Here is a 26,642-nt window from a genome sequence, read left to right on the forward strand (position 1 = left end):
TGAATAATCATATGAATGGATGACAAATGCGACTATGCACTGAACCTATAGGACACAGAGGCGTATTGATTAATTCATTGTGGACAGAAGAGAAGCGACACACAAAATGATGTCTTCTCGTTTAATAGTATAGATTCTGTATAAAACGATAGCTATAAACAAATAAGAGTAATGTTCAGGCTCTCTCTTTTATAATGTTATAAGAGGATGAAATTACGACATAAACAATACATTATCAAAACATTTAAATCGGAAAACTTTTGTTTCAGAAAAGTGATAGAGTTTAAGTTTGACTTAGTCATCTAAAGATGTTAAATTACTTATTTACCTTGAGTGAATAATAGCTACCGTATCATCATGTTTGGTCAAAAGTCATACAAGGAAATATTTTAATTAACTGAATACCTAGAAACATTAATTATTTGATTCACTGTTAAACCTAAAATAAAATAAAAATTACCAATAAACCACTTGATACATTTGAAAAGAATTGACAGGAAGCTAGAAGATTTTTATCAGTTTAATTGTGAAAAACATTTGAGTGGTTTTATAGAAATGGGTTGTTATATCAAAATTGCACTGTCGTTTTAATTTAAATTTATGAGTTCATAGCGTAATTTCTGTAAAAAGAGAACCAATTATTAATCTTAATCCTCGCTGAACTCATAACTAAGGGATATAGAGTCTAGAAATACACTGTGTTCAGTGATATACAAATCAGAGGAATAAACACCCCCAAATATTTAAAATAAAGTTCAAGGCAATAGTAGGAGTACTTGTTCTGAACTTGTGAGACTATACTTTATAAAATTTATTAAAATTAAGATATGAAAAAAGAAGATGTGGTATGATTGCAAATGAGACAACTCTCCACAAGAGACCGAAATTACACACAAATCTATAGGTCATCGTACAGCCTTCATCAATGAGCAAAGCCCATACGTCATAGTCAGCTATTAAAGGTCCAGAAATGACAATGTAAAACAATCCAAACGAGAAAACTCACGGCCTTATAAATTTATGTACAAAAAAGAATGAAAAACAAATAGGTAACACATAAAAACGACAACCACTGAATTACAGGCTATTTTGTAAGAATATTGAATTAAATTGATACACAGTGTGAAACGGATCTTTTAGTGTTTTTTTTTTTTTTTTTAGATATTTGGTCATCCAGGCGATTGAAAATTAGAGTCCCGACATTCGTAAAATAGACAAGAAGGTAAAACGAAAGTTTAATGAACTCAAATGTTACATTATAACGTTTTGCTTCAATATTTTTCAATAAATTAATAAAAACGATATATGCATTCATACGTTTTTTCAAAACGGTGGAGCTCCGTGTAAATCGATTTATAGGCCAAAAAGCGATTTGTTATTTTGGGTTTCTAGTGTTTACATTATCGGACATGTGAATATTTATAACACTCAAGTATACGTAGGAAATGCTTATAAATTTCATAGCTGTTTTCCATTCAGCCACGTAAACGATTCGTTCATTGAAAATTTTAAATTTATAAACTAATTACACAGTTGAAAGTGTTACTCCTGCTTACATGTTTTTATATCAATTGATGCAGTCTGCATTTACGGAGTCAAGAGAGAGTCTGTTGGTCAAAACTCTCCTTTTTCAAACGGCTGGAATCGCGTCTGGTCTGATATCGTTCGTGATAGGATTTAATGATAAACTGATTTTTTCTAGTTTTGTTTATGCTGCAATGTAACACCATTGTCCTAGGTTAGGATGAGATTTTAGCGCACAACTTTTTTTTTTAACTCCGCCACATTTTGTGTGTGCTTGTACAAAGGCAGGAACCTTTAGTTCAGTTCTTGTAGTTGGTTCATGGATGTAATTTTGGACTTTCAAAGATTGTTTAGGTATCAAGTATGAAGTTATTTGTGTCAATTGAATTGTTTCATATTGTCAAGTCGGAACCTCTTATAGCCGACTATACCGTGTTGGTTTTTCTAGTTGTTGCAGGCATGAGGGTTGACTATTTTTGTCATCAGATACTTCATTTGAACTTTTCGTGGACAACTGACTCATTTGCATCCATACCACATCTCATTATTTTTATGTTAAAGATAGGAATGAGCATTGAAAAAATATTGTCCTGTTACTATTGAATTGCGTGTCGTTCATTCGTCTGATGTTATATTTATGATTATTGACAAGTTTTAAAAACTTTCATTTTGAAAAAATAAAAATAGATTGAAGAATTTTGAGTTTACTCTGTCTTTCAGATAACAACTAAGACTCCGACTCTTCGTACACTTGTTATTGTATACGAGTTTTGCACAACCAATAGCTACATGTATACTATATCTTGTCGGAAACATATATATCAGGTTTGTTGACATGTACATTTTGTTTTGTTATTCGAATGTATATACCAAGTTAGAATATCCCGCTCTTTCGATGAAACAGTATTTGTTAGATTGTTTATATAAATTTAATTTCATTACATGTTTGTTTAATTTTAATACATTTTTTTGATTGCCTAAAAGCAAACTTGCGCCATTCTGAAATTTACTTCCATTTCGCAATTAGATGCAACATGTATATTAAGATACGAGCTTCAAAAATAAAGTGTAAAGGTAAATATTAGACAATCTTGATAGAAATCGTGTACGGAAGCGATTCATTTTAAAAATGTGCTCAGTGTCAACGCTTTAACACCCCTTTAAAATTGCCAAAAGATTCATTTAATACTTATACCTACATGTTTAGCTCAGATCAAGAAAATCATGAAAACACAATTTCTATCAAGATTTTCTTTTGTTTGTCTGTGCACTTTAAATGTTGAATTTCAGTGTGAAGTGGAGGCTAATTATAGAATAGTGCAAGATTGCTGTTAGCCAAACAAAATAACGTATTATTATTAAGCATACATGTAATGTAATTATATGAAAGCCACAGATATCCATGTGTCTTTCGTCCAGTATGTTTTAGGAAGTAGAACGAACGATGTTAAAAATTCATTTATTGTGAAAATAATACACAGATGCATCACATGCTGAAAACAAATGGTTTGTATTTTATAAATGAATAAAATAAATGACTCGCTCTTTTAGAACATATCTTACACAAATATAAAAAATAATCACACTGGAATCTACTTTACAGGTTGTATTGTACAAACATTTCTTTTGGCTCTTAACCCTTAAAAAAATCTTATTAACCAATCATATGTCATATGCATTATGCACCATATGTATTAGCCAACATGTAAGTGTACTGTGAACATTGCATGAATGACTAATTGTATAGAATTAGCTGAGGACAAAAATACGAAAAATGACAACAAAACTGTTATAATAGATTCAAAATTAACCAGATGTGTTTTTGTTGATCTAAAATGTAACCACTGTGTCTACCATTTATTTTTGGCTTTTAAACATACACAATAATAATTTTGGATGGATTAAAAATCAAAAACGGAAGATACTATGCAAGTAATTTTATTCAATGGTACACATTTGTGTGGTTTACATCTGTGGTTCTATTCACGAAGTTGAGTATTCAAGGAAATGTGACAACCAGTATCCAAACATGCCATGACATATTAAAAACTAAATGCAGTTTGAATCCGTAAATATTTATATAAATCAGAGATCACATGAATCCCCAGCACATGTTTATAAATATACAACTAAAGAGAGGATTATACCAATTGTATATTACTCGAATGATTTTTTAATTTTAATTTCTCTTGAAAAGTTGGTTTTGTTCGACAAACGTCGTATTTCCGTGGATCAGCTAATACATTGTAATTTTCTATGAGCCTTTGAAGCCAGAGGCGTAAGATAATATGTACTTTAAGGTTAATACTCAAATTATGTTATAAGCAAATATTATTCGATCAGCCTATTTCCGCTACATGTAGTTACAAAAAAAATGAATTAAAAAATGTTGTATAAAATATTTGACAAAAATTGTCGGTTATATATGACAAACAGGAAAGAGAAAAATAAATATTTGTCTTTGCAATGAACCGAAAACCAAAATGTCATAAAACATGTCGTCATTATGAAACACGTTTTATTTTATTTTAAACTTCTTCATTTTCATGGCTGAAGCACAAACTCGACACTCGATTATTTTTTTTCAGGAAGTGTAATCCACAAATATTTACGAAACCTGGAAAATATTACTGTTTCCCGAACTACGACAATGAACACCCACGAATGAAAGTACTTTCACAGTACTCATCTTTAATTAAATTATTCGTGAAATATATGTTTTTAAATATCTGCTGTAAAAAGTCAATAAAGTAAAAAGAAGCAGACATTATATAAATTTTTCCAAAGATGAAGATTGGAGTAATAAGTATTCGCTTTGCACAAAATAATGTTAAATTATCCTTACTTTAACAAAACAAAATCAGACAAACAAAAATGGCCATTTGAAGTGTCCTTTACTGTAATCTTAAAGCGTTAAAAACCCATCTAATGGTATGCTGCATCTAAGTAAATGGATATTTTTCAATTCTCACATTTGTTTTTTATATATGCGTTATATATCCTTTCTGATTTTAAATTAATGTCAATATAAACTACCAAACTTCTCCCCTAACTAGCTAAAAACAATCAAATCTAAAATAACGATATTATTAGCTATTGTCAATAAGACGTATAGTTCCAGTAATTTTATTAAATCACGTACAAAATTCTAGCAATTGCAGTTAAAAGATAAGCAGCATAGGTATATGTAAAGATTTTAACATTAAGATAATTGGAACAATTTTGGTATAATATTATTCCATTATTTTCTAAAACAAATCACTTCTTTAAACTCAAAAGTCTCTGTTGCTGGTATTTCATCTTTTGGACTATTTCTTTAAACGCTGGCCGTTTGGTTTTGCTACAAACACAATAAGAGTACATTTAAAAGTCAGCTGTTTTGTTTGAGAATCGTCATTCTATTACTCATTATTTTTCGTTCTATATATATTTGAATGAGTTGACAACTGCATTGCTATTTGATGTAGATTTTAAGAATAAGTGCTTGCACCGTCACAACAAAGACTTATTTCATTGACTTAAATTAAAAACACCTACTTTATATATACAGTGTACATGGAAATAATGTTCCTGTTGTATAATTTTGTCTATATTATTAATTGATATTATTTCCAAAAATTAACCATTCAAGAACTTTTCAATTACAATTCAAACGCAATTAAATAGTGCGTCTAATACACACTGATAAGTTACTAAAACCGTGAGAAACAAATCAATTATAACTAGAAAACAAACGAACAACAGGAACACTGAAGTGACCATTCTCCTGCTTACATATATAGAACGAACTTATTGATAATAACTGTTATATTTTTAACTTGGTACATGACATTTTGAGGAAAAATTGTGGCTTGAACTTGGTGTAATAGCTAGTCAAACTTGGTCTAATAGTTTTATGTATATGTTAAAACATATCGCTGAAGTTCCAAAACTTTTATACATCTTACGTTCAGCATCACATTTTGTTAAGCCTCACCAGTTTTTTTTTAAACTGTACGATGTGTGCTGTTTGATCTGTCTATTTTAATTAGCAACAACCGTACAAACAAGTATTTTTTAACAGACGACTTATGTAAAACTTATAATGCAATTTTGTTTTGGGTAAGGTTGACCTAAGAAAAAAATAAGCTTGCTAAAAGATCTGATATATTTATACTGTGATATCTAATATACATGTATGACCTCCCAAATAACCTTTCATTATTAAAAGACCATTCTAATTCATACTATTTGATATAAGCTAAATAAGTTTGTTTTTTTAAAGATTGAAGATTACTATTTTTCAATGGCTGCTGGCAAATAATGGTTCTAGTCATAACTCTTCCTTCATCATAAGAATACAACATAAGTACCACACAATTCACTTACTCATATTGCCAGCACTCTAACATAATTTCATAAACTTGTTCATCACAAAACTCTGGCTTCTTCAACCTCATCTTGTCTTCTACCAAAAACTTCATGATCTCATTCCCTTTCAGTGTCTAAGAAAAACAATCAACCAATTTATCTTTGTTTTACTACATTAAAAGAAGTAACCCCTTATTGGAAATTAATATATAATAAAAAAACTGAATTCAAAGATTAATCAAGAACAAAAAAATCTGTTACAAATGACGTTGGAAAACGTTAGTCTATATAAACAGACAAAACGAATGAAAAACAACTGGCAAACTGTTTACTTGGTACTCCGAGCCAGCTTTTATACAGACATTTATAGCATAGATCTACAAAGTATTCATAACAATTCATGTTACAACCTACTCCCACATCGCCCTTCTTTTATCTCATGATCAGAATGCCTTATATTTTTTAGGTACATACACATCTTTTTGTGCATTGAAACCATCAAACTTTATTTGCCTGACATATATGACAACAGAACTGCGAAAAAAGAAAATTACAGAATCTTCATTGGTGCAGTGGCTGAATTTCAAATGTAGATATGTATCAAAAGAAGCTTATTGTTACGTGAAGTGCAATAATTTACATTTTGCTGACATATTGCTGATAGTTTGGAACACTGACCATGAATTTTACCTACAATTAGTAAAATATAAATCAAGTGGGATCATCTTTAATCTAAGGAACATGGTTAAACTTCATTATGAAGACCAAAATATATCACCTGGGTTGTTTGCCCAATTTTGTCCAAATACTCATCTGACCTTCTAAAATCATAATGATTATTTTTCATTTCCTTGGTTGTATTTGGTTTACCTCCGCTTGTGTTCTGGTTATGCTTTTTCTTTACCAGCTTTACATTTTATTTTAGGTCAGAGTTGAATTTACACGAAAAAGCCACATTCTTTGCATTTGAAAAGGTAGACCAAGTGGCACGGATATGACAGACATGTTGGAAAAGTGGTTCAAAATAATTCAGTACCAAAAGTACACACAAACGTTTATCTTTCAGCAGCTTCAATGACTTTGCTCCATGGAATATTTATAAGGGGTCTTTCTTTTCCACTAATGCATTATATAAGAAAATTTAAGTAAAGATATTCCGTATGACTTAAAATAATACCTTTTGAAATCGAGATGTTGTTTGGTCTGACAGCCAGTCGACAAGGTGACATTTATCATATCGTAGGCCTACATTGTAGTTTGACTTTCTTGCAACTCAGCTTAATATATCATGGCATTAAACGTAACTTTACCACTTACCTTGTAAGGTTTATCTCCATATGAAGTTGCTTCCCACAGGGTAACACCATAGCTCCATACATCAGATTTTGCGTCAAACTTCCAAAAATAGACACATTCCGGAGCATACCACTTTAAGGGCCATTTACCAGCTTCCCGAGCCTGTACACGATATATAATATCGTAAAATATTAATAGATAGATAAAACGACATAATATTTCAAACTTACAGAAATGAGCCATATGTAGAAAGCGAAACTAAACCATCTTCGTTATCATTTCTCGATAATATAATTATATGTCAACATAGTACATCTAAGCCTCAATGTTACAATTGTATTTAACACTAGAACATACCCGTGATATCGCGGGTCCGTGACTGAATTAAAGTATATAACTATGCGTATTATCTGATAAAGTCATGCCAATTATAAGATGCACAGTTTTCTCTGCTTTCAAAATCTTTCTCTTTGAACCCGTCGACCTGGAACTTTTCAATTATTGGTAAAGGGCCTGGAATGGAGTATTTTCTAACCAACAGCATTGTCCTATACTAGGTATAAATAAAGTTGAATTCCTTGATTCGCTGTTTTACGTCATGCGACTAACAAATTAAAAGCTGTACCTATACGCCTTAACTTAAATCCAGATTTTTAGTCTTCGTGTTGTCATCTTAAAAAGTCATACATTCAAATACTACAATAGGGAACAATGTGACAATGATTGAATTTAGTTGTGTCAACCCTGTGGTTATGATCCGTGTATATAGCAAAATCCTTCTACACCGTATGGTGGTGCGCCTGTCAGATGCGGAACGTACAGATAAGGTAATAGGTGACAGGTGAATATACTTTTGGTACCGGTATCGGATTCGACCAGGAACTTATTGACAATAATAAGCTCCGCCTACTTTTATTTGTAGGCATCTTATTATCCAATAGATCAAATTGTTAAGAAAGAATTATATTATTTGAACTTTTGGTACCTTAAAAATCAATGCAGATAACTCATATAGGGTATAGGTCATTCGAACTTGTGTCCGTGACAGTCTTAGTAGATTTCTACACTATACAGCATCGTTTTTACTCACTATTTATCAACTGGTAACTGAATTCAGAAAGACTTTAAATATCACTGAAGTTTGAAACATTGGTTCAGATTAGTCATCCTTTTAAATCCTATATCAGTTTATATGACTGTATGCCATTTGTTATTTACTAATGAACTGTTAATTTTATATTTAGTAAAATTTGAAATATTTAACATGTGACCATGACGAATATTCAGTCTTAAATTATAATTACATATGCAATATTGGATGGCTCAATGCTAATTTGTTTGACTATCTGTGGGTAAAGAAAATAAAAATCGACAAGTTCTTTTCCCGAAAATTATTATATTGGATATGTTTTATCAATTGTGATTATTTTTATTTCAAGGACTTTCCCATAATAACAAATAAATTAAAGAAAATACAAATTGAAATAAGTTAAAAGAATTCCTCAATAATAATTATATGCTATTATAATTTCATATTTACCTTGTAATAATCGTTTCCAATATTGAATGCTTTGGACATACCAAAGTCACTTATTTTGGCTGAGCTTTTGGACACCAATAAAACATTTCTGGCAGCTAAGTCTCGATGAACGTAATTTTTAGAATGAAGATAAGCCATGCCCTGTGCTACCTGCCACATTAAATGGACAACTGCTGACTGTTTCATTTCCCTGTAATTGTTTTACTAGATTTACTAAATAAAGATGTCAGAAATTCACATTATGATCATTTTCATTTTTGATTATTTCTGTCGTTCTGTTTTTCTTTATCTACTAGTTGAACATTTGCATTTATGTGGGTTTTTCTTTCAAATTGATATGCTAATACACGAATGTTTGTTTGGAAATAAATTGAATTGAAATGGTGTTATTAATACTCCTGTAAATTACTGTACTAGGGGGCATAATGTTTTGAAATAGTGGGAACGTCAACTGTCATTCAATGTCAATGTAAAGCAATAAATAAAGGCAACAGTAGTATATCCCTGTTTGAAAAAATAAACATATCCGGGTTACAAACCAAACCTGAGGGAAACGCATCAAGTATAAGAGGAGAACTACGACACAACAGAAACACAACAGTAAAATGTAACATGCACCTGAACTAACTATAATATAACAATGTTGAATAAATCTTTTTACTTTCATTCTATGAAAAGTAATAAATCTTTTTATTTTCATTCAAATCAAAGCAATAAATCCTGTCATTGTAAATCACGCAATAAATCTTTGATTTCTAAAATGCCTCAAATTGACAAGGATTGATCAAAATTTATAAACTTCAAAATTATAAACAACTAAATTATCTCTTGTTTCTTTATCGGCTGGTTTGTCTTGGTTAACTCTATATATCTGTCTATGAATAAACAAAACTTCCTTCTACTTTACTTACTTGTTTTTAGCTAAAAATGAATTTAAAGGTCCACAAGGACATAGTTCTAACACTAACATTATACAATCCGCTCTACATAGACCTAAAATGATTAATATATACATTTAATTCCAATATCAAATAATTGTTTCCAATTAGGAAACTTTCTTAGAGGCAGCAAATCAAAAATAGTCAATCGTTGCAAAAAAAACATCAAATATCTTAGAAATCTTTTTATTTTTAAGTGTAAAAAGCTTCGTACTTTTAAGTAGCAAATGTTTTGTTACAACGATAATTACCCAACGATAAAATAATCACGAAATATATAAGTCTAACTTCAATCCTTGCCTAAGAAGGAGATATCTGTATTGTATTTTAAGCTTGGCCTTCGTTAAACTTAGGTTTTACTGTCGCAAATTGAGTTTACCTAGCGATACAGTTATCTCCATTATAATGTCACAAATAAAAATAAATTCCATTTTATAAAACTTTGATCTTAAAAATGTCAAGAATTGAAAAGTCCGCGAAACTGTTGCGTCTTCTTTAGCATCCTAACTATGTGACGTCATGTGTAAACACTGCATGTCAAACATCGATACTAAACGTATTTTTACTTTTCGTACGCTTCAGAATGGTTTCAATATTAACAAAAAGAAGATTTTAATGCTTAAAATGTCACTTTCTTGCATATCTTTTGCGAAATTACATACTTAACAAAAATTGGTATTCAAAATGGTGGCTTTCTAAGTTACGGAATGGTAGAACGTGAATCTAGCCCTTCAAAATATTTGTCAACGTACAATTAAAATTATCGTTACGAACGAATTGCATTAGAATTATAATTTCTTCTCACCTATCATTCGGACAATTCTTTGGTGAGATAAATTTTTCATCACATCTGCTTCTTTTAACATCTGCAAAATTGAATTTCCATTCATTTAAGAAAAACAATTAATTTTAAGAGTTCATCAACTTGGGACCCATTATATTTGTTTTGAGTATACAAGGTCAAATGCTAGTTTTATAATCAAAGGGTTTTCTACAGGGATCATACAAACTTAAAATTACTAATTAAACATAAAAATGTAGTAATAGTCGGATGAACCATGCCACACAGTTATGTTAACCTAAAAAAAAAAAGTAACAAAGTTATGAAATGCATCATCTTATGATAATAACAAGCTTTACTAATCATCTTTATACTTGTTTGGCTTTTTAATTATTTTGATCTGAGCGTCACTGATGAATCTTATGTAAACGAGAGTATGTCTGGCGAATCAAACTATAAGCCTGTTTACTTTGGTTTTTCTGGTTTCTGGTACATGAAAATATTTTCACTTTGAATGTTCAAGTAGGAATAGGAACTCACTTCGATATTTTCTGTTCAAGGCTAAAAAATTGGAATTAATTTACTTGAATGTTCATGTGTTAAACATTGCATTTTAACAATCCTCTAGTCATTAATTTTTCTTAACATAGATATAGTGTTTCCATATTAGACACAGGTGTATGTTTTACAGTAACATTGATACTGGATATCAAGTTGTTCAAATATGCTTTCAATTTATACCGTAGTCCCACTAGGCCACATTCGCACTACGATCTGTGAAAAGGAAATGAAAATTTTGACATCCTGCATATCGCAGTTAGGTCGTAGTACGGTCGTGGTGAAGTCTTCATGATCGTGATGAGCATGGCCAACTTTGAACATGTTCAAAACAATCGTGCTGCGGTCGTTGCGAACTCAGGTCATAGTAGAATCGTAGTGAGAGCGTAGTTAGGTGGTGGTAAGATCGCAAAGGTCGCTGTACCATCGTAGCGACAGCTACTCGAAAGCGCGATTCTAGTCGGGGAGAATGGGATAAGATCCCACAGTGGCTTTACTTCGACCTCATTACGACCATCACGTTATTACTGCGACTAAAACACATTTCCATGACGACAATACATTTTTTTGTACCTCGTGTATACCACGCTTATACTACGCTGTTCAAGACCATAGTACGATTTTTGTACGCCCATGCCGTCCTCATCAAGCTGTTCATTATCCGATCATCATACTCATTTTCATTGTCATATAAAATTTATAAAAGCTCTCTAGCTTTTGTTTGTCTGAATGTATAAGTTGGACCTCTTGTCCTTTATCGCCAACGGCTCAATCATGTGAGTCATTCCTACCATCGTTCACTAACGAAACGTCATTTCATATTGATGGAACAGCAAAAATTTGTGATTCAGGTTGGATTGGTCCTTCCGACATATATATATCTTCTGTATCAAGATTCGTGATTATCATATCTCCCTCTGCCTCTTCCCTTACACTAACGTAGATTTTAAATAGCATGACTGCGTTGTTGACGAAAAACTGTACGTATCAATAAAAAATAGAAGAAATGATACAGTATATATATGAAACATGATACTGACGTTGATGTAAGATCGCGGTATGAACGTGTAATGATCGTTTTATTGTCGTGGTAAGAGATCGTATTTCAATCGGATAAGTCGTGGTATGGTCGAAGTGAGGACGTGATGAACGTAGAAAGATCGTAATGCTCGTAGTAAGATCGTGGTAGAATAAGCGTGGTGAGAACGTAGTTTAATCGTAGTGGGTTCGTTGTAGAAGCGTACTGCGATCTCATCACGATCTGATTTTATTTTAGATTGCGGTAAGCGTGGTGCAATTGTGGTGTAGTGGGAATGGGGCTTTAGATTGTTACATAATTATTCTCTCTCTGATATTAGTTATTTAGATACAAATATTACCTCCTCTTCTGCTGACTTGTCATCTCTTTTCAGTTTCTTTACAGCCACAGGAATTCTTCCTTTTCCTTTTAGTGTACAAGAACCCTTCTGTACAGATCCGAACTGTCCAGATCCTGTTTAGACATTTAAATAGAAATATTTGAAATTCATATATAAGCAGTATAATTGATCTTATCCCTTATGTTATCTTTATAGAAATGTAACGTATCTTTCTTTAACAAATTGTAGCCTTTGTAGCGCATACACCTTTATTTTTGTCTCAATTTGATAATATTTGGCACTAGTCGTTACTGAAGCCAAAATCAAGCAAACAAATGTAAGATTATTGTTTAATATAATTGTTTAACTTCGTCTTATTGTCTTCCATGGTTTCATAATTATTACCAAGTTCTTCGTCCAGTTCAAGCTGCGATTGTCTAATGCTAAAAGTCTTCGCGGTTCTTGGGAGGTTATCATAAATATTTTCTAATTGTGAACTTTCCATATCAATTTCAATTGTTCTATAATGTTGATCATCTACAAAAGAACACATAACTTTAAATGATTGCATTATGATTCATAATTGAAAACATCAAGTACATAAAAATGATTCCAAGAAATCACAATATGTCTTTATGCTCAATGTCAATTTTTTTAAATATAATATTAATCAAAGCTACATTTTGCAAGTAGCTGTTTTACATTATATCATAGTGTGGATCTTATAGCTTAATTTAGAAATCTGTCGTTAAATGAAACTAGTGTGAGGTAAATCTAAAAAATTGCTGCACTACAATGGCGCTTTAAAACGTTTAAACCCGATGCATTTGTATGCACCTGTTTTAATTCAGGACACTTTTGTACAGATATTGTTGTTTGTTGGTGAGATTGATTGGTATTTCACGCTTTCCGTTTTTATATAGATTATACCGTTGATTTTTTTTTATGTTTGAATTGTTTTAGGATAGACATGTTAAGGCCGTTCATTGGCTTGGTGTTAAAATGTATGTGTGAGCCAGGACCCCGTATTGCTGGCCGTACTTTGACCTATAATTATTTATCTTTTTACCTATTGACACTTGGATGGAGAGTTAAATCATTGTTATTCACTAAAAAGCCGTATTAGTTCATGATTACATTAAATTCATTTATCGTACGCCTGAACTAACCTGACGTATCGTTTAGTATAATAGGCCGGTGACCAAAGTCGGAATTATGAAATTTTAATCGTGAACAATGTATACGGCTATACCATATATCATTGGATAATATATAAAGAAAATATGGTGCAGTTTTTCAAAAATCTTGATCAAAGGAAAAACAAAATGGAATATCTAAATCCAATTTAAATACACCTTTTACAGTAGTATGATTGAAAACTTGAATCTATTTTCTTCCTTTTTCAATTTTTCATAAAAAAATAGTGGAAACCCATCATTAAACATAATTTCCAAACATACGTATGTGACTATATAAAAAGGGGGGTAGTTTGCAGTTTAAAATTATGTATTTTGTCGAGTAATTAGAACAAATTCCGTCAAACCTTTACAAAATTTATAAAAAATTATGAACAAATATGTATTTATTGATATAACCGTTTAGTATACATCAATGAAAGTGAAACCCTAAGTTGTTGGCCTTATACGATGAATTAGGTACATGCACCAAAAACTATTTCAATACATACTTATAATTGAGTTTTTACAATGTCATGACGATTTCTATAAAATAAATTTGTATTAATAGGGTTATAAATCATTTTAAGATAAACTAACAACTTTAAAAGGATATGTTTTTTGATAGAAGAGTCTTTTATTCGTTTGGGAATGGATAAAGTTTCGGGTTTTCAATCCCAAACTAAGTTACGCAAGATAATATTGTTTCTTCTATGCAGGATAGATTAACATATCACTACATATACGTAACTTTAATCAGTAATTCAGACCTCAAAACACTTTTGTAATGTGGGAACGTTATTACGACTTTCTGACCCCTGGCTAGAATACATATGTTCGTAAGTGGAAGGTTTAGCAAACCTCGAATGTCAGTATTGGTCCACAGTTGTTAAAGATCACGACACAATTCTTAAAGACCAAACAGCCTATTGTTTATGCGCATCAAATAACGCAACTTGGTAGTGACATAAAAGCTCTATGATGTTGTTTCTAGCAATGAAAAAAAGTCAAACTATAACGTCCTTTTTCGCGTTTTTCACGGATTCCAACATGGTGTACGCTTAAAAATACGTCTCCCAAGAAAAGAGGAATTAAGCGTCGCGCTAATATCTTGTGGAAATTTAACACAAATGGACACAAAAGATACTACACTATATGTAACCTTCGTTCTAATAAATATAATAAAAAATAATTTTTTATCTCAAATTTTTTCATTTGCGCCGATCTGCATTTAATTTGTTTTTTTATTCTTTAACTTGCATAGGTTTTATTATTTATTTGCGCCGATTGTGTACAGGTTAATTAGATAGGTGTAAGTTATCTTTATGTCCCGTTTATGGTCATTATGTTTTCTGGTCTGTGCGTCCGTTCGTTCTTCCGTCTGTCCCGCTTCAGGTTAAAGTTTTTGGTCAAGGTAGTTTTTGATGAAGTTGAAGTCCTTTCAACTTAAAACTTAGTACACATGTTCCTTATGATATGATCCTTCTACTTTTAATTTCATATGTTATCCTGTTGGAGAAATCTTACTTTGTAGTTTTAAACGGAAAGTTATTTCTAAATCAATTTTTGAATTGAATTTTTTTTTTTTGTATTTTATACATATTTACTGTCTCGTTTATTCAAAACACGTGAGGTAGTTATAACTGGGATTGTATTTTATGATAGATGTATAACGATTTAGAATCAAAAACTTTAATTCATATATTATACCTATAATTTTAATTTCCTTATATCTTAAATATAATTCAGAAATAATGAATCCATAAACTTGATGGAATGATTTTTAAACGTTCGTCTTAGTCGGGGAAATAATGGTATAAAGAAGTCCGTCCATGCTTTTGTATGTCCGTCTGTCAACCTTAGCGAATGAGTTCGTTACGGCAAACTTCTGAAATTGACGCGAAAAAAAACCACACATCTAATCTGGTATAGTCAAATACTCTGTAAGTTAGCCAGTGCCATCTTTCTTTTCTTTTTTTTTCTTTTCAATATTTTTTCTAATGAGGGGCAGAGGACAAAAACAGACTTTCCTAACAGAAGCGGCATGAAAGGTTATTTCAAACTATTTTCCATTCCGACGGATGGTGTTTATGAAGGTTAATATTGTGTGGCAACAACATCATTATATCTGGTACTGATACATTCATTTAATCTCTTGTATTACCGGATAAAAAAGTAGGTGAATATAGTTGTTAAATTCTTGGAAATTTAATTGTGGGTTTTAAAAGTCCAATTTGCGGGTTTTTTTTCTCAGATAGTGCGCCAGCAAGGAAAATATGTTCTATGACGTCAGATGCAATTTCTGAAGAAAGACACTTCTTTTCTTAAAAAACGAAAGAGAAAAAAACATGTACATTACTCATAACTTTTTTGAAAGGTCGGTGACATACACTTTTTTTGTTTTATTTTCAAGAGTACACATGGTACTTACCTTCTTGAATTTTTTATGAAGAAATCACTGGTAGATATTTTTTAATACTGGAAACGTTTTTCATTTTTCAATTTTATTTTTGGCGGGAATGAAATAAAGCATATTTTTAAAGATCAAAACAATATGAGTTTTTAACTCTTTAACTTGTATTTGATAGAGACCAATCTACTGTTTAACGTGAAATAAGAATTAAGCTTGTAGGTGTGATATAAAGGATTTTTTGAGACTTTAGATAACAAGCAAATATTATTTTAATATTCGGGAAAACACGAAATTGAGGATGCTATAGTGACAAAACTAAGTCGGTGACCCCCAATTTTTTTCGTCATATTTTGTGCCTCAAATCATGAAATACCTTCACACAAAATTTTAAGGAAAAATCACTGGTAGAAATGAATAGGCTGTTTGGTCTTTAAGCCACGAATCCTATAATAATATTGCGAATATGAATGTAAAACTTCGGACATTTAACGTGTTGTGCATTGCAATAGAGTGGTGTTTAAATGTTTGTGTACCACATATAGCGAGCTTTTATACAGCATCATTGGACATCAATTTCAAACATTAAGTCATTGCAAAATACATTTTGGCCATATCAATCTATAAATGGGGCACATAAAACAACTGAAACATCAGTGCACCTCTAGGACAAGTGTCAAAAGACCCCCGTATTGAAAGAAACTTCATGACTATGCTGCTTGCAACTCAAAATATCTTCAAACAAAACATGCAAAAGTAAAAAAAAAACCATCTCTGAGCCGCATCGACAGTATACACTAGCCATGATCAAATTACTGTAGTCTGCGGAATGTTTCTGATTGTCGAGGTCGTTATGCTCTAAAGTCGGTTTTGTATAATTGATTTGATATCTGAACTAGGGGTAGCCTTTATATCGCATTGCTGATGGTAAAAACATTCCATGAGTGTTCTTCAGAATACAATTTGAATCCCCGTCAAGGTTTTTAGTGGCTGTATGACAAATTAGAATTAAACAGCCTTTACTTAAATGTTCTGTTTTAGAAAAAGAAATTCCTTGTCTTGGTTGTAGGTTCTTTTACAATAGATGCAACCATATGAAAGAATGTCGAAAGATACCAGAGGGACATGAAAAGTCATAGGTCGAAAATAAACTGACAACGCCATGGCCAAAATAAAGGAAATCAACCAGAGACAAACAATAGTACACATAGCACAACCGTTGATAGTCATATTTTGATTTCTTGACTTGAGCCGTCAGTTATTTTGTCTGTATGTCTCAAAGAAACATCAGAGGTTTGCCGATGTTTATGTTTTTAAACAAAGCTAGTGGAATCAATAAATTTCAAAAAGAGTTAAGTTCAGTTGTGTCAACAACATTTAACCCGTGAAATGCAAATCAAAAGTATTAATATGTTACAAACAGGAATTGAACACAAAACAATTGCAAATTGTCAGATCTGATCTGATACTTGGTATCTAAACATTTTAAACCATAAAAAGATGTTGCTTGCAGTTGGGTCTCGAATGAACTTAAAGGTAACATTATTCGTGATATGGTGATATAACAACTTAGTTTGTGTCTATTTCAGTCGCCAGATCTTCTTCATAATTAAATTCATGTCACCAAATTTAATTTCCACGTTCGAAACTAAGGTGTCACAATCGATAAAGAATCTGCTAAACCTTCCAGGGTCAAACTAGATAACCTCTGGTTTTCAGTATGTTTCGTTTTGATCTTTGGTGGTCTATGTAGAGTTTTGCAGAATTGTGTTTGTCATTTACCTCGTTCTTCGACTTTTACCAAGCCGTTTTGATATTATCGTCGACTCATATGTTTGAATATTCCTTTAGAGTCTGCGACCTGTTTTAAGTAGTTAGGGCTACACTCCTGTTCATGAAGTCTGTATTGACTCAACATGAAGGAGCATAAGGTATCATTTGAGATATGTGCATATTTAGCGATGGCGCAGAGGAGTTCAGGCGTATGATAAATGAATTTCCTGTATTCATGAGCTAATACGGCTTTTTAGTGAATAACAATGATTTAACTATCCATCCAAGTGTCAATAGGTTAATAGGTAAATAATTATAGGTCAAAGTACGGCAAGCAATACGGGCCCTGGCTCACACATACATTTTAACATGGGGAAATTGACAATTGATCAGTTAAAATCTCCCTATAAAGTTTGTCAAAGATTTTTGTTTGTAGTCGTCAATCTGTCTCAATATCAAAGAAAAGGTCAAGACATGAAGCAAAAATTCTAGTTTCTGTAGTTTTCATTTTCACAAGCAACATGGGAAATGTAATTACTGACTGACTGACTGTGTGGGTAAAAGAGCAGTGCGAACTGTTAATACTACTATGTTATGTAGAATTATCCATCATTCGTATCCACTTTTATTATAAACAATTTTCAAGTGAAAAGAATGAACTATAGATGTACATCTATGAATGAAGTAAAGTCATAATCATCCGCGCAATTTCTGGTAAACATCATCATTACAACGATCAACTGTGGCCAAATACATAAATTTACTGTAAGTGGTAAACAAAATCCATTATTCCACTTCCACATTTAAGAAAATTACACTATTTAAGGGTTTAAAATGAATGTTTGTTTCTTTGAAATATTAAAGCCAAGTTTCAACGGACTTTCTAGTTTTGTTATCTTTGGTGGGTTTTGTCGAATCCCTCTTTCTTAAATAATCAACTTAAAAACTTATTTTGCCTCTTATATAAATAAAATCATATCAACACAACCTTCAAAAAGAATTACGGACACCCAAATAATTCAACGAAACAATAAAACATCAACAAAAACAAGTGATATCAACTTACAGGAAAACTATGCATTCAGTCCAATCAAGGACGGGACACAACTATCCGGAATTTTTAAAGATAATGATTGAAAAGCAGAGATTTTTGAAAGTTTAAAAAATATCGTTTTAAACTATCTTACCTCATAAAAACATTTGTACATGAAAAGAAAAATTGCAGTTGTATTACTTTATAGTAGATACATGTACGATATAATCCATTCATTAGAGCTTCATTCTATAATGTTGGAATCAGGTAAAACACAAATGTTTCCGTTAACAATAGTTTTTATCTTCATAATTTGCATACATCATTATGTCTGATGTTTGAGTAAATCAAAAAACGAAAGATATTCGAGGGCAGCTTTTGAATTAATAGCAAAACTTCAAGCCACTAATGATTTGCATTTGAAGTCAAAATTGCTGACTTAAAGCTTAAACAAAAAAAACCTGCACCATACGACTTTTTGACGAATTCATGTAAAATCATTTTTCTAGAACTGTGCCGTTTTTTTTTTTTTTGCCGTGTACCATGAAGTGAAATTTGAATCTTTCAATAGTCGACTTTTTCCTATTCTGTCACCGCACTATAAAATAACTATGTACCATAATTTGTAATCTACGATAGCAAAACAAATTAAAGTTCATGTTCCGTGTTTTGTTGATATTTTGATAAATACCACAGCCTTTCTGAGTTGAACTTTTAATTATTATCTCGTTTGAATATTAGTATCAATTACCAGAACACTGATGATTTTTAAAATTGCAAGAATGGTTTAAATGCAAGATTTCCAAAGTTTTTTATTATTGCTTAACAAAATAAACTACATTAGCACTGATTAAGTATTTGAAGGAGAAATAATGCATTTCATCAATATGGATACAACTCATCTGGACTGAGAACAGAAAAGTTCAAATATGAATGTCTGTACTTCCTTTATGTTTTGGTTTATTCTTAATATAAAAATCATTCAACAAAAGGGTTACAAAACAATGTATAAACTTTCTATTTCTGTTCTGTATTTGACATGCTATAAACAAATAATACATTTTCGTGAAAGAAAAAGTTTTTCGACATTAGCTGTTATGTAAACTTTCAAACTTACTGTCTAGATAATTGATAAATATTGAAAATTTTAACAAATTGAAGACTCTTTCTTTAAAGTATAGATGAATCTGTAAAAAAGCCGTTAACAAGAGATATCCTTGACACAAAATGAGTTTCTAAGCCTAGCTTGATCTTGTTTCTTCATCCCTTAATGGACTTCTGACCTGGCCGTTGTCATATTTGTATTTGTGCATTTGAGTTAAGAGACGTCTTACATTAAAGGGAATTTACACCTTGAATGACAGGGTTGATCGATGATTATGCGCTACTCGTGCTATTTTTTGGGTTGAAAAACATCGAACTTAAATTATGACACGTTTTTCCTTATTGGCCAGTCAAATAATGTCTATTTAATGTAAGATATAATAATATGGTTTGTATGATTTTACCCTATTCCTTAACTGTGAACTGTTTATCATTTTAATAGACTATTCCCTACTCACAAATGTATTTTTGACTTCAGTTGGTTTATATTATTGTTACACATGTTACACGATTTGAATATTTTAAAATTTCATAACAAAATAGATTTGTTCTATAAATTGTGGCCAAAAAAAATACCATTATTTTGTCAGAATACACTTATTTGTATGTGTTCGCATAAAACAATACTTATCGGTTGTTCAATAATACAACACTTTGCATTTTGCATTTCAAAATTAGTATTATAAATATAAACATATGATAAAAGAATAATTCTTTATATAAACCATTTCTAAAATAACAGATCTTGAAATATTTTTTTTTATCATATATAGTATAAATTCGTTAGCTACTAAATAGCTGTACCTGGTTGTTCCCAGTTTCCACCTGTCCAATTTGCCCTTTCTGCACCAGTAGGTAGTGGAGGTGGGGATCTTCCTTTGATACCGGATGTAGTCCGTGAAGGAGAAGGTTGTGGTGCTGACTCTCCATGAGGAGAAAGGGACAAAGATCGATCTTGATTACTGTTAGACCTAGAGTGCAAGCTATTAGCAGTAGGAGAAGTCTAAAATTAAAGTAAAAGTTTGTATATGTTCTGCAAGACCATCTGAAATTTTTTTAAAGCATAAACTGACTCTTATCATACTTATCAGTCTTGTTAGATGTTGCAAATATCTTAAACAAAACATAACGGTATTTGTTAACACATTGACATATGTTATGATGATCATTGATCATTAAGTATGCATTGTGGAATTTGATAAAAGAACAGAGTTCCAATGTCCCCCGCGTTGTATTTATTTTATATTTCCAAGGGGCAAATCTCTTTAAAAAAAGTCGATCTTTTACCATTATATAACTTGTCCGAGATACAAATATATTGCTGATGTAAACCTATAGTAGAAATTTTATAAAATTATGGCAAGATTTGTACCAATGGGAGCACAAACGATGCCATTTGTCATACATTTAATATACTCAAGGGTCATATCTCTTTTAAAAAATGTCGATATTCCACCATATTAGAACTTGTTCTAGATAATGCTGATATTAACCTATAGTATAAGTTTTATAAAATTTGGCAAGAATTGTACCCGCGAGAGCGCTAACGAGGCCATTTTCCATAAATGTTATATTTCCAAGGGCATAACATTTTAAAACTAGATGTGTCTAGCGACATGAACGACACCGTCTGAAAAAGTTGAAAAATCTACAATATGATATTTAACTCATTATGGTTAGCCTACATACCGAAAATCAGCCCAATATCTGAAAGCATTTTGAAAAAAGGTCCGTACAATTGTGATTTTCAAAAATTTATCAAAGTCCATAGCCCGTAATTTCGGCAAAAATTAGTCGAGCAGAACAAAACTTAAACTTGATCTGTAACTCATCTTGGTTAACTCACATGCCAAAAATCATCCCAATATCTGAAAGCGTTTAGAAAAAATCCGTATAACGGTGATTTTGAACAATTTATCAAAGTCCAAAGCCGGTAATTTCGGCACAAATTTACGGAGCAGAACGAAACTTAAACTCGATCTGTAACTCATCATGGTTAACTAACATACTAAAATTAGCCCAATATCTGAAGGCGTTTAGAAAAAAATCCGTATAATGGTTTATTGCAGAATATCGGAATGACGGGATTTCGGAATTACAGGTTTACGGACAAGGGTAAAACTATATGGCACAGAAAACTTCGTTGCGGGGCCATAAAAAAAGTCGATCGCCCATCATTATAAAACTTGTCCGAGATAAAGTATAAGTTTTTTTTTAAATCTGGCAAGAATTGTACCCCTGAGAGCTTTAAAAAAAAGACGGACGACGGACTAACGGACGGACGATGGACTAAAGGACGGACGAATGGACAGACGGAAAGACGGACAGATTGACGTACACAATACAGACGGGTAGATGGACGGACGCCCTGTATTTCCAAGTACCCCGCAACGCATTACGCGGGGGACAACAATACTGATATAGAAATACAACATTTGAACAACATCTTTAAACAATTTATTTTCCACCCAGGATTTTATAAGTAAACAACTATTTAAAGACATTTCAGTTTAAGAAAATGACAAATAAAAACAATGTTACTACTTTAATTGTATGTTTTTTGTTTATTAAAAGAAAGAAAGTTCAAGTATCTTTCCAATGCAAATCAGTGTAACCTTACTATTCCAATGCTATATGTTTTTAAGTCTGATTTTTTTCTGAAATATGTTTACCTCCCGTAAAATAGGAAATTGTGGAATACACCTAAATTTCCCCAACAAATTAAGATGAATTGCGAATTTCCCTATTTGATGACTCTTAATTAATTTATTTGCGAAAATCTCGAATTCCTAAAAATAAGATAATCCAGAATTAAGCTAAAAAACACTATGAAAAATAATGAAATTGGTTACTGCGTGATACATATCATCATGTTCAGCTATTTGTTTTATTTCGCCTGTGTCTTTAAGGTGATTAGTTACCTCATCTGCATCTGATGTAATGACAGCATATGCATATTCGTCTCCATTAGTAGGCTCACTTTTCTCATCTATTAATAATATTTTAACATTCACATGACTGTTGTTTAGCTAATGTTTCAGTTGTTTTGTATATTGTCTTTCTAATATCATCAAGTCATAACAAAATTGACAAAAGGAATGAAGAATGAAGCAAACTAAGTGAGTCAAAATCTGGAATTAACTTTTGAACAAAATCGAATTGATACTAGTGGTAAAAATACTGGCAGTTTACAAAAATAACAGGATAACTGATATATTAAATTAGTTGCCATACTGCTCGTTTTCAGTTAGAAAAGAGAGTTTTTAGATACTGATGAACAGCTAATATCTGATGAAATTTAAACAAATAATATAACGTCAAATATAAAGTAGTGCTTGTCGACAACCAAACTTTATTAGAATTATAAACCAAATATATGATTATTCCTCAATAAAGATGAACAAAAAAATGTCATGCTCTGTGGGTTATAAAAAGTCAAAAATGAATTAAGTAAGAACTAACAGGCACTACACTAACAAGGTACATACTTATTGCCAGACTAAATACTTATGGTATCATATTTCAGAACAATATATGAATCAAAATATGAATTGACAAATAAATATGATTACAGCTATTTTACTGTGTACATTTTGCATATTATTTTACTTTTTGAATATATTTCTTTGTAGTTTGTGAAAAGAGAAAATAATTTTGTAATATATATCTGAAATCGTTACTTAAACTTACGAAATGTAGTCTTCTGACTTGATTTTGATTTGTTTGAATATTTGTCTCTTGTTGAGTTTGATCTGCGTCTGCCAATACATAATATCACATTTCAACATGTTTATGCATAATTTAAGCACAACACTATTTTTCTTAAAAAGTTTGATTTTGTGGTAATTCTGATATATTTGAGTTACGCTGAAATTTTAAAGTTATTCTATTGTTTGAATTGTTCGTTTGAAATACTTATTTAAGAAAATCTAGTCAAAAGCAGTTCGACTTCCTAGATCAATCGGCCACCGAGCCTCCTTAAGTGTATATATAAATGTTTAATAAAAATAATAGTAGTGATTATATTTTCTGCTCATGATATGAAATTAACAAAATAATGTAACCAGTAAAATTTATTTAGGTCTTATGTCTAAAACCTGAAAAAGAAACACGTTTAAAAGCTGATACAGAACCAACAGTATAATCAGAATTGGAAAACTAATCACAGCTATGCATCAGGCATTACTTCTTGTCATACTTATTGTCATATGACATGTATGATGTAATAAAACTTATCATTATTGCAAATTTTATAAACAAACATCGGTAATAGTCCATGTTTTCATTCCATGACCGAAGCACTGAGCAACTAGACTGCTGATACTGCATACTCAAACTTCAACAATATGAATCGTAAGGTATTATGTAAAATTGTCAGTTACAAGAGCCAACCGCAATGATATGTTGTTTTTTGTTCATCTAAAACATATTCTTGCTTTTGTTTGCTTGTTATGAAAAATTATTCGACTTAGAACAGTTGGCCGAGTGATAATTTAATATGTATGTATATTTGCAATGCACATTACCTTGACTTTACAATTATTTTGATTTATATTTCACAAATGGGCAGGTTTCCTTGAAGAGGGGTAAAATAAGTATCCAAAGCAATTCTGTTTTAAAAATGGAACTTTCCATGAATAATGAACTTACTTATAAATAACAAACACTGCTATGATTATTAAAATAACTACAATGATAGCACCTATGATTCCACCTGCTACATTAGATTCTTCCTGGTTATCAGATTTTACTGAAACATATTCTGAGATTAAACAATTATGATATGTAGATTAATGCCAAATTTGATATTCATCTTTCGATTCTAATTACTAATGATACTATACACATTTTGGGATTTAAAAAGGTCGTATGTATAATCAATGGTTAAAAGCATATTACTATTATCGTTTTGTCATTAATCAATCATGAACATATTTTCTTTACAATAACAATGTGTTAAATTTGTAAGATTAGTTATCGAAGGTACCAGGCTTATAATGTGATACGCTAGACGGTGCGTTCCGTCTACATAAGACTCATTACACTTAGATAAAAATAGTTAAACAAGTAGAAAGTTGAAGAGCTTTGACAACCCTAAATAAAAAAATTGCAAAACACGGTTAAGGTAATCTATGCCTGGGGTAAGAAAATTCTCGAAATTTGAAAAGTTATACTTTTACAAACAATAAATTTATGAAAATGACCATAACATTTATATTCTAAATATCTAGATGTATAGTTCTATATACAAAATTATACATAAGCTATTTTCCCACCTTGTGTACAATCGAATCCTTTCCACCCTCTAATACATCCACCAGTGCATTTCCCAGTCGTATGATCACAGGATGGCGTTAGACAATTTGTTGAACAATTTAGAAGACACTCCTTTCCATAAAAACCAGAACTGCAAGCTGTTAAATCAAAGTATTAGTCAAATTACAATATTTTAGTCATCTGTGCTATTTATTTTCTGATGTATATACATATTAATGGTATCTCCTTGTGTACCAGTTCCTTGAGTGATCTAGGGAACAGAAACATTTCAACTGGATATGAATATACATGGTATATAGGGACATCGTCTGAATGAGATAATATAAAGGTGCATCGTCTGAGTGGGATAATATAAAGGTGCATCGTCTGAGTGGGATAATATAAAGGTGCATCGTCTGAGTGAGATAATATAAAGGTGCATCGTCTGAGTGAGATAATATAAAGGTGCATCGTCTGAGTAAGATACATGTAAAAGACAAATGTTAATTATTTGTTTTTTACTTTTGCCATATCAATAATTATGTTAAATTTGGTTAATGTAGTGATCACAATATCATTGTTCTCCTATCTACGAACTTATAAAGATTATCTCCCTTCTTGTGACATTGACTAACTTCAGTTAACCTTAACATCTTTTGTATTTTAGTTCTCAACTTGTCAAATGGTTGCATAAGTTGATATAAAAAGTAATATATTTGATATTCGATACCCTCTTCACATTTTTCACCAATCCAACCATTTGAACAGCCAGATATGCAGCATCCGGTTTCAAGGTCGCACGGTCCATAACATTTTTCTGGACATGACTTTTCACAGAGTTTACCATACTTTTTAGACGGACAACCTTTAAACAAAATACTCCGATATACAATGGTTTTATATGACATCATTATTTTGTTGTTTTTCTTTAAATTTTGCATAATAAGACACCACATTTAGATGAAGACAAATCCAACTACAAAAAGCATAATTACGTTTAGATTAATAAGTGCCGGTAAAACTACTAGAAAAAAATCATAGTCCTTTATTTTTATTAGGATTACCTTTATATTTTGATAAACTGTATTTTTGATTGAAAAGACTATTTAGTAAAGCTTTAATGTATATAACATATTGGTTAAATTATAGATTACGGCTTTTCATCGGATAGTGCAGTATCTTATTGTTTCTATTGTTTATCAAATTCATAGAGTAGAATTTATAAATATATACAAAAAAATCCAATTTTTCTCACTTATATTTTAACCTACATATTTGATTATTTTTGTAAAGTCTAAGAATGAAATATCAAAAAGTGTTACCGGTGTCTTAAAATTAATGTCATTTAATCGTAGTCACTATCATGTCCTATATTCCTGATTTTCCTATACTACTGAAGTTTTTACATGTTATGAACCTCTAGTATATAATTTAGTTGTATCATCTCCAAGTATCATGACTAGTTATCGATTATAACGGAATTAATGCTAGTAGATACTAACCTTGTATATGTGAACATTTTTGTTTGGCAAATATTTATCGGTAT

At 31.2% G+C, this 26,642-nt stretch overlaps 1 protein-coding gene across 1 annotated transcript; it reads right to left on the reverse strand.

Moving 5' to 3' along the window:
* Positions 1-5,814: 5,814 nt before the first annotated feature.
* On the reverse strand, positions 5,815-24,169 carry LOC143049646 (tyrosine-protein kinase SYK-like). Its single transcript, XM_076223646.1, has 10 exons — positions 24,103-24,169; positions 22,762-22,829; positions 20,645-20,843; positions 12,751-12,882; positions 12,367-12,479; positions 10,454-10,514; positions 9,622-9,703; positions 8,711-8,900; positions 7,192-7,332; positions 5,815-6,008 (listed from the first exon to the last, which is right to left on the reverse strand). Exons 1-10 carry the CDS (start codon positions 24,167-24,169, stop codon positions 5,889-5,891), a joined length of 1,173 nt encoding a protein of 390 aa, XP_076079761.1. The 3' UTR covers positions 5,815-5,888.
* Positions 24,170-26,642: the final 2,473 nt, after the last annotated feature.

Source organism: Mytilus galloprovincialis, chromosome 1 (assembly GCF_965363235.1).
Source record: "Mytilus galloprovincialis chromosome 1, xbMytGall1.hap1.1, whole genome shotgun sequence".
Classification (NCBI taxonomy): Eukaryota; Metazoa; Mollusca; class Bivalvia; order Mytilida; family Mytilidae; genus Mytilus; species Mytilus galloprovincialis.